The sequence below is a fragment of the Etheostoma cragini genome, chromosome 10 (assembly GCF_013103735.1).
Source record: "Etheostoma cragini isolate CJK2018 chromosome 10, CSU_Ecrag_1.0, whole genome shotgun sequence".
NCBI lineage: Eukaryota > Metazoa > Chordata > Actinopteri > Perciformes > Percidae > Etheostoma > Etheostoma cragini.
The window spans coordinates 17,974,723-17,985,324 of NC_048416.1; the positions used below are offsets into that span (position 1 = coordinate 17,974,723).

Consider the following 10,602-nt stretch of genomic DNA (forward strand, 5'->3'; position numbering starts at 1 on the left):
ATTTAAACAATATTTCCCTCTGAAATGTAGTAAGTATAGTAAGTGATATAAAATAGAAATACAATACTCAAGTAAACTTCAGTACAGTATTTGAATAAATCTACTTACTTTCCACCACTGCAAACAGATAAGCAAGGTTCTTTTTTTCCTCCACATTTAGAAGCGGGAAAAAAAAGAGGACATTTTCAAAGTGTTCCCTTGTGACACCCCAGCTCATATTGCATCCCGATAAATAATCAATTCATACACACCAGGAGCCTGTGTGATTTGTTTTAATAAGCTTTTATCGTTGTCTCACACACACTTACTGGAATACCAATTTTCTAATAGCACAGAACACATAACTCTTAGCTTGATGCGCCACTCAATACAGAAAACAAAGGTCAAGTTAGAGAGCAGCTTAAGGTCCATTTTTCACAAGAAGGAAGAAGAATGAACTAATTAACATCCGTAGATGAGCCAGTGTGCACTTCAAAAAAGCAATGACCTATTTAGGCGTTATCGTCCTGCTGAAGAAGGTTTTGATCTGTGACGACAACGAGGAAAAGGAATCTGGATGCTAAGCGTAGCGGTGTGTATCCACAGCAACCAAATCTGACAAATCAACACTCAGAGTTTACTCTTGATTGTAGCCTCTGTGGGAGACAAAAAAAAATCAACTTGTAAAACAGGGGAAGAGAGCACTTTACCTTGGTCATGCAGCGATTAATAGCATTTGGGCTTCTGGAGCGTCTGGTTGCTTCAGAGGGATCTGTTAGAGCGGATTAGTCACTCTCAGTCCAACATGGCTTAAGACACACTGAAAACATGCAAACACACGCACATACACATCAAACAGACAGCCAGTGTGGGTAGCGTCAGGTGTTGGAGACACATAAGGTTTATAGTGGAGACTTGGAGGCCTGCCTGCAGCAGCTCTATCACAGAGACAGACAGTTCCGGTCCATCTACCAGCCAAGCACCGCTACTGCTTGCTCACTGCTGCTACAAAATCTGCTGTACATCCATTAGAGGAGAAAGACACCAACAGCTAGTGCAGACATATTTATTTAAAGAGACACACACCTACATTTTTGGAAAATAACCTCCTTAGTCAATTGACCCAGTGTGAAGATATGAAAGTGCTGATTTCATGCTTCAAGGGAAGAGTTGATGCAGTGTCACAGTTTGAAACAGTGGCATGTTGAGTAGAATCTACGAGTTTCCTCCTCATCACAGAAGTATAGGATAAAAACAGGCCATCTAACTCTAAAGCTGGATGAATTAATGGTTCAATTCTTATATATGAGAGAACTCAACTTTACAATCGGAACACAAAATTCAAGCTAAGCAGCGGTCAGCCGGGGGGAGAAGCTGTGAACACAACAGTAGCCATGTTTCCATCCACACGTTTCTATCCAAATCAAGTGAAATTGAATGAAAAATGCCTTATGGAAACAGTAAAATTCTATTGAATCTCATGAATACTAACTAAAAGGAATTATGTTCGGTATCATCAGATTTTTATCCTGATAGGTAAACGGCTTGTGCAACAAATGGAAACGTTATTTGCCGAATAAATAATGAATTGCGATTAAGTTTAAGGTCATTTTATGGTTGCAACCCGCCACAAAACAAAAAAGAAGTTTTAGTGCTTTGTTTGAACACATGGTGGATGTCAACAAAGACAGATGTAAGTGGACGAACGAGGAGACAAGAGACATTTTGAATTTAATTTACGAGCAAAATATAAAGACTACTACTACGTTCAGAAAAATCTAAGAAATGCCATTATTTATCTGGCGATAGCTTGCGACATCTGGGGAAAGGGACGGGTCAATAAAATTACACAACAGGTCAAATGTTGTCTTGGTCATCCGAAATATTGATCATTTGTTGGTAGATGGCACAACCCCTTTTATCTAGCAAAACTTTGTTGTTGCTTGAATGTTGTGCAAAAATGAATGGAAACACCTTAAAATGTCTCAAATCAATTCGATATTTCAATTTGATCTCAAAACAGAAAGTGACATCATTACGCACAGGTTTTTATTCGCTTTAAAGCCGTTGGATGGAAACACACTTTCACCAGCTTTATTTGCATGAGTTGTTTTACGGAACTCCAGATAATTGAATAACAAGTGGATTGAAACTTAGCTGTTGAGATGATATTAAAATTGTCATAGAATATGTTATTGAACAGCAATCCCCCAAAATATTCAGGTTGGTGTTTGCATTTTATTTCATGTTCTTTTCTGGGTTCTTCTCTTATTAACATATTGCTGAAATTGGTATGCAATGTATTTTATCATCATCTTAGTTATGTTACAAGTTTATTTTTGAAATGGGTTATAAGCTAAATCATAAGATTGCTGTTGTCCTCTCTGCAGATGACTTCTGAGCGAGGCAAAGGTCCTGAAAGATACATGTACCAAATGTGTTTCATGTTCATAATGTGTTCTTTTAATGCCATAAATAAATATGTGGAACAGCACCCTCTCTCACAATTTACCTATTACCAACACACTTTATGAAACTTATTCTAAGGCAATTTATATATAGACACACAGATGATAATGTAAAAAACATTCCCCAGTCAAAAATATGGTAATTTTTTTCTCCACAAACATCTGTCAACCCCCTTCACTGCCCCAGTGAGTGTTACGGCCAGCAAGATAGTGTGTGATGTATTGACTCAAATGTAGTACTGTATGTAATCCAGTGCAACATTGTAGCACATGATGTGTTTTTAATACTTTTTGGCTACGCAGGAAATACTAGGATGAATTCATTTTGAATTTGAGGTCTGGCATTTTCATAGGATTTATTGGCAATAAGAAAATAAAGAATATCACTAGCCTTATCGTTTAAGCTCATATTCACAATTTTATTTTCCTATTAGTGTGAGGTTGCTGCTTCTGCTTGATCATTATTACATTTGTATCCACAAAATTAAAAAGGGAAAACTAGTAAAAAACTTAGTAAACAATTACATGTTTAGGATTTTGTATACATTGCTTATCACAGTTTGAGATCCCATTATTTTTAGCATTTGATCTTCTCTGAAACCCACATTGAAATGAGAAAGAAATCATTCCTCATATTGCCATTTCTCGTAAGATGCGTCTGCTAAAAAGATTTTAAAAAATTAAGACTCTTAGCCTATGTCTGACTTTAAAGCTTATTTGGGCCAATACGGCCACAGTGTTGATTGGATTCTGCTCTAATTTTTAATAGGCTGTGCCCCTTTTGTCTTCTACACTTGTTTGACTCCTTGTCTGTCAGGTCACATGTGAAACATTTTGAATCCTCAGTTTATGGTATGTTTTCATTTTGTTTTATGTATCTAAGGGTGCTCGTTTTTTATACCTGATGCTTTTTTAGCAAACACGTTCGAAAACATCACTAAGACCAAGAATCCTCCTTTTACTTATTAATTAAATTCAATAGTCTTGCATAGTTTCAATGTCTGCCAAGACTTTGTTGAATGTTTAAAATAGTTAGGTAAATAGTGTTTCCCTTTTCTTATTTCAGTTCATGTATGGCTGCTATTTTCTGTCACAGTACTCTAGAAAATTAAAGTATATATTAATTAAATAAATTAAGCCTGATTATGCTAATTGCTTTGTGCGGTCTAAAAGCACTGACAGAGGCAGGTTGTTCATTCAGGTCCACAGTTGTTTACATTGCCATCTTACTGTGTATCGAGAGCATGAGACTTAGAGTGACTCCGCTCAATCTGATTAATTCAAGTAAATGTAGGATTGTTACCAAATGTGGGACAGAGCAGCCGTACAACATTTCTAGAGGTGAAAATGTGTAACTTTCTGATTCTTTTTTTGGTCTTGAGTTTGGCTTTGGCAGCAGCTGCGTGTCAAGAAAAGCAAAACAATTTATAAAAAGCAGGAAGCACGAGATAGTTGAGACCTCTCTCTGAAAATGTTTTGGAAGTGAGAGGTAAGTTTGATTTATAGGAGTGGTAAAGCAGGACATTAGAGGTTAAGGCTGCAGTTGTAATACCAATGCTTAATTTGAATAATTGAGTGAATGACTGATCATGTTTAGGAGCCCAGACTGCTTGGCATTATAACACTATCAATCACGGGTGTAATCAAAACAAATGAGTAAAGTCATCATGTCACAGCTCGAGCCAACATAAAATATACGTATTTACTAAACTTTATTCAACCATACAGATCAATCTGAAATGATGGCACAAGACCTTTGATTAGTCCATTTTAAAAAGCCGGAGAGACAGGACTTGCAGATGGAAGGAGGAACCTTGGAGGCTTAAAACGTGATTGGTATGTTTTTGTTTAAACCAAACCCTTTACACCTTCAGAGGAAAAAGATTTGAATATATTCTTCCTCGGCAACGGTTTGTAAACGAGCAAGCTTGAGGCCAGCAGTGCCCAATGCAAAAAAGCCATTTTCATGTAATTGAGGTGCGACAATTGGCAATTTACACACAAAATATGAAGTGCTGGTTAGAGGAAATGTCAGGGTTTCCTCTCTGAATGCAGCCCTTACTTTTTCACACAGGGGTTTACACTAGTCATCTAAAAACAGATTCCTTTTGAAAAAAGAAATGACATGTTGACACACCATGCAGGTTACCTGAACAATTAGCTGCTGTCATTGGTCAGCTAAAAAGGTGGACACAGAAATGAGTGCAAAACACATATGATCGGCTAAAAAGTGTATAAAAGTCATCCTGCCAACACTGTATTTCACATTCTAATTTTCTTACTTTCTGAGCGTGAGATCAGAACGACAGCTGGGTACAGTAGCCAGGTGTCCATCCAAATGTAGCGCAAATTTGAACCAAATTTCAGAAAATCAGCAGAAGAAAATTCAAGTTTATGTGTGCATTCACTATTACTACTATAATGCAAAGAGGTGGTGGCCTGTCTCGCACTGCTGCTCTGTGTTGCCGTTCTCAAAATCCCCTCACTTTGGGAAACAACAACAAACTTTGAGCCAACAAGCTACACACTGAAAATGGCAAGCTTTTAAGAAAATTGGGATACTGCAACAAGGCAGGCCTGTTTGGTTCATTCAGCAAATGATTGTAAAGGTTTACAAATCCAGACCATTTTTTTTCTCCTATCCAAGAATGTACAGTATGTGTGGTGTGGCCAGACCTTTCATCCACAGCTCTGTGGAGGTAGGTCTGGCAATACGAGACTAGGTCTCACTGCAGAAGAAGAAGAGGTGGAACGTGATGACGTAATTAAAAGAGCACCACACAGATCTCATCTTTTTGTCTGCCGCCAATTTTCATCTGTTCAGTGGAAGATTAAGTCACATGCTTCATGGATGTCATTATTCAGTCTGTTTCCATTGCACTCTTTCACGTTTTGCTTTTATCAATAAACCCAATTTTCCACCTCAGGCAAGCCGCAAAACCGCTGGCAATGGCAATTGTGTTCAAATAGATTTGATTATAAATTATAAATCAATCAATCAATTAATTAATAAGTTCACAAGTGAAATAACAAGGCAGTTTCTCAGTTATGGAAAAGGCCATGCCAATAAGCACAATATACATACTGGACTGTATGTGATGAGTGCACTGAATGTCCTCAAGTTAGTGTGTGTGCGTGTGAAACTCACCGGCAGGGAAATAGAGTGGGAGGGTCTGCAGATACAGCTCCTTATCCGTCGGCAAGAACACACAGAAGATAACTCTGTCCAGCTGACACGCACGCACGCACGCACGCACGCACGCACGCACGCACACACACACACACACACACACACACACACACACACACACACACACAAATGACCTTTATTTCAAGCATTTGCAAAAACTGTTAATTCATCCACAGCAGGGGGAAACAATGTAACAGTATGTGACATTGTGCAAAGGCGATATCAGGAGAATGTAGCTAATGCATCAGTCCATTACTCTCCTATTAGCTTCCTATTATGGCCATGCCACAGCATAGCACTTAAGACACTGCGAGCTGGGGACAGAGTGCTGATATACTGTGTGTGTGTGTGTTTGTGTGAGAGAGAGAGATAGTGAATGGGGTGGTGGGGAGGAGAGGGAGAGAGAGTACAAGCTCCTTTGTATATAAGTACTGTTGTAAAAGTGTTTGTGTGTATGGATGGATGTGTGTATACGGGAGAGATAAGTAACTTTGAGTTGTGCACGCGCACACACAGCCATAAAGATAATAGCTTTCAAATAATATTAAGCCACTGGTCAACTGAGTGCAACTATTTTCTCTCGATAAACAATCTTTACACTATGCTCTGTGATCTTGTGTTCTTCGGATCACTGCAGTCTATAACATGTACATTATATACTGTATAGCTGGACATACAGTACAGTACACAGCATTATATGTGGCCTGATGATTAAAGTTACTGTAGCTGCAGTAAAGAGATGATTCCAGTGATATTATCTCCACTGTGATCTCTTATGTCTCACCCTCCGACAAACATTATTACCTCCCTAATGTCTCTACAAAGGTTTGGATTTTTCCATTTTGGGGTTAGGCAGAGCAATTTATAGCCCTGCTGTTCACTTTCTGCTTGGTTTTGGAGTTTAACAGTCATTGCTTTCAAAAGGCAGCTATTTCAGCAGCCTGCTAGCCTGCAGCTTGTGTGTTTCAGCCCAATGCTTGTTGCAGAATTACCATCCTGTCCTCGCCACGATTTGAATGGAGGCTAAAAGGGAAGATATTGAAATGTGTGGTAAGTAACTACATCCCCTGGGCTAAGGATCAAAATCCCTAACCTCCACGCTGCAATGCCTCCACTTGCGTCATTTTTCAGCCTCCCTCATTTAAATTAAAACAAATGCTTGCTAGGAGAGATTTAACATGGGGTAACACTTTATCTGAAGGGGTGTGCATAAGACACCGTCATTATTATGACATATTAGGACCTAACGGCAGCTAATTATGTCCAAAACTCATTAATCATCTCAGCACTGCATTTACTGTCGTCAAACTGGTCTTATAACTTTTAAGTCCAAATGGGTCCACTTTTCTTGAGGTTATGGATATTATTCATGACAACGTCAAATAAGCATTTGATAATGAAATCAAACTTCATGACAGGTACATATTGTTTTACTTCACTTGAGGTCAAGAAAAATATTCATGACACAATAATGATGCTCTCATGAAAGCCAATGGAAAAAAACAACCTTTTAATGTAATGTTAACACTTAAAGCTAAATAGTTTATTAAAATGTGATAATTGGGCCTGTCATAACATGTTTATGGTTATGTTGTCTGGGTTAATGTCGTCGTGGAGACGTTGGGGGATTAAAAAACTGATAAACAAAAATCACAGGGAGCCAAAGTGCCAGCCTCTGTTCCATTGGCTTCTGTAACTCAATGAAATCTCTCAGTCAGCATTTCTTTCATCTGTCTTTAAAAAAAAAAAAAAAAAAAAAAGAAGTCCTTGGGATTACTTCACATATTTTAAAACAGATTGGCCTTTCCTACACTACTTACTTTATAATATATATATACAGTACAGGCCAAAAGTTTGGTTACACCTTCTTGTTCAATGCGTTTCCTTTATTTTCATGACTATTTACATTGTAGATTATCACTAAAGGCATTGAATGAGAAGGTGTGTTCAAACTTTTGACCTGTACTACATACAAGAAATTGAAAGCTTACAGTACCACACACAACCGCACATACAGTATCTTGACAAATGAAGCAAACCCCACGACAGACATACTGTCGATAAAGGCTTTATTTATTTCCATCTACTCATGAAGCATATAATCAAAAGCACCACAACATCTAGTAAAGGAATCTAGACCCTTTTCTAAAATGACGTACATCAGTTTTGTTGAAACTTTGTTAGTTTCATTTGTAAAATATAACAACTATGAAACTTATGAGCTGCCTTGGGTTTTACTTTCTTGATTTACGAATAAATTATTCATGTTATTTGTTATTACACTTGATGCAGAGTGTTGGTGCATTGCCCTGTGTCTTGAGTCCATTTGGTCTTACTGTGTGTGTAATTTTCAATTTTATTTTCTACAATTACAACTCTCCAAATGGAGCGGGTTCAGGACAGAATAAACCTCCTCTGGTGAGCATTCTTACTTTATATGTGTGCAAATAAACTCCGTCTCACCATCTGATTCGTTTATAGTAAAACTTTTTTTCCCCAGTGGACATATTTCTGTGCAGAATTTAAATAAGAGCCTTGCTGATTTGGCTTTCTGGTCTTGTGTTTAGCCGTTTAAGTGTTGTAGACTGTTGTCTTCCATAGTGAGACGTGTAATGTTTAATGTTCGTTTGTAGAGCTTGGCTGACGGCATCAGTCAACTGGTATTGCTACAGTGACTCTGGAGACTCCAGTTCTAACAATAACATCGTCAACACCCTCTCTGGGAGGTAATACAGCACGGTGGTTAGAGACAGAAAGAACGACTGAAAAGGGGAGGAGACCTCAAGAGTAAAGGAGGAGAGTTTAGAGCATGTTAACGACTGATTGGAAAGTTTCCTCTTTCTTCTAATCTCCCATCAGCCCCCCCTCTCCTCCTCTATCCCTCCCCTCCAGTCATCTATTTTGTCATCTATTCAGTCATCATTTTGTCTTTTCTTCGCTTGCTGTTTCACCGGAGAGAAAGTGTGCGTGTGTGTGAGTGTGTTCGTCGGGTTTAGTCCCGCAAGGAGCCAATTAAAACGCAGACTTGGCCATGAGCATAAGAGCCAGATCTTGGGAGTGTGTGTTTAGATGTATGTTTGTGTGTGAATGTCACTGTGAGTGTGCGTGTGTGTGTGTTTTTTCTCAATTCACTCTTCTCCTCGCTCCCACCAGAAAACAAACACAACAGCTGCGAAAGGAGTAATACCTTGAGGAAATGGTAGGGAAAAATTGCCAATCATGCAGACACAAACACATAGGCACCTTGTCATGATGCTCATCCAGATACTCCCTCACAGTTGCCAACGCCTCGTGCACAGCCTGCTCAGGTGGATATCCTACATAAACAAAAAATATACACACAGAATTTGCAAGAACAGCTCCACTGACAGATCTGTGTGTTTGTTTTAGCTTGTTTTCTGCGCTGTTTTTCTTTTCCACTATCCTAACACTCTTTATGTTCTGTGAGACAGACATAACACACTTGTTGGTTTCGAGGACATAGATGAAGAAAGACTACAGTGCTTCTTCAATATTCAATCAGCGACTGAGACCTTTAATAACTGGAAAATTATTCCCATTAAATTCCTCAAATGCCCAATTGCTTAGCCACAAACAAACAAATACTGTGTGATTATACATTAATTATTCTATACATTACGCAAATTAGCACTTAAAATGTAGCCTGGAGGCCTGCCAAACTTAGCCCCGCCTACAAAATTTGAGGTTGGGAAGTTTGGTTTGTACTTGATCCGTTGTGGAGCAATTATGCTGGAACCAGAGCGGTTTGGACCAATGAAATTGTCAGGACGGGCTTTATACAATGGACAGATGATCAACAGTAACGTTATCAACCACGTCACCAAAAAAGCGTTTGGGTTGAATTTGTTTACAACAAAGCCGCTACCGTTGGAGAATTGAGATGTGCAGATTCTGTTATAGAAGATTTCAAAAGTGCAATCATTTTAAAAGATAAACAGAGAACAGTGATCAAGGCATTTGGGGATTGGAAAGATGTTTTTGCTGTCCTGCCTACGGGATTTGGCAAAAGTTCATCATGTGTAACATACTCCGTTGTGCTGATTGGTTTTAGAGCTATCCAATTGAATGCAGCGGCATTTTCTTTCCTGGTTTGCTTGAAACACGCCTCATAATCGCAGCCAGATGGAGCAATACCAGACTCATATTCTGAGTAGAATCTGACTATGACGACATCAGGCTACTAAAAATGCATTGTTTCAGTATAAAAAAACACACTGCAAGTGATGTAATCTCTGAAACCGGGCCCATTATGTAACAATTTTACTGCTTAATGAAAAAAAAAAGCAGTTTGCCTTTGCATTACGAATATTAAAGGCAAATGGTCTTGTTCATCTGATGAATAAGCATTTTAAAAATTAATAAATGTGGTCCACCTATACAGACGCGTTCACTTGCAGACTAGGGTAGACAATCATATACTACTAATTCAAACAGCAAATGTGTTTTGAGTGAATTGTAATGCCATCCAGATTAACTTCAATCCACCTAAGACATCGACAAACAGATGAGGAAGACACTGATAACACGCTGAGTCAATCACGACTGGGGCCTTTTCCTCTCTCTAGCAACAAGGGTAAAGTGTCGACAACTGGCCCTCACACTCAAAGCCACCCCGGGGAGTATTCAGGCACTATCCTTAACTCCCTCTCCTGCCACTGTGAAGGGGGATTACAGTCAATCTGACACAATCTCCGGCCTAATCTATCTAAATCTGCTGGTCTTAATCCAAGGCCCTAATCTGAGAACCACCTCTGGGCTGCAAGAGATAATGTGACAAGTAGCACCGGGTGGCTCAGCAGGACTCTGGTAAACAGAAAGACTGATACTAGAAACAAGCATGTGATGGAAAACACAGCCAGTGAGTACAGTGTATAAATACGGGAACAACAATAAGCCTGCATTGTTCTTGTTGTTGGATTAAAGTAAAACTATGGAAATGATGAT

The 10,602-nt window shown here is 38.8% G+C and overlaps 1 protein-coding gene across 1 annotated transcript in view; it reads right to left on the bottom strand.

Annotated features, from left to right (window-relative positions):
• Positions 1 to 256: 256 nt before the first annotated feature.
• Positions 257 to 10,602, bottom strand: part of macrod1 (mono-ADP ribosylhydrolase 1) — a 96,837-nt gene continuing 86,491 nt past the window's right edge. Inside the window, exons 7-10 of the mRNA XM_034883383.1 lie at positions 10,443 to 10,483; positions 8,881 to 9,078; positions 5,596 to 5,677; positions 257 to 635 (exon numbers count right to left, since the gene is read on the bottom strand). Of these exons, the coding sequence (XP_034739274.1) occupies positions 610 to 635; positions 5,596 to 5,677; positions 8,881 to 9,078; positions 10,443 to 10,483 (347 nt within the window). The 3' untranslated portion in view covers positions 257 to 609. The remainder of the gene's footprint in view (positions 636 to 5,595; positions 5,678 to 8,880; positions 9,079 to 10,442; positions 10,484 to 10,602) is intronic.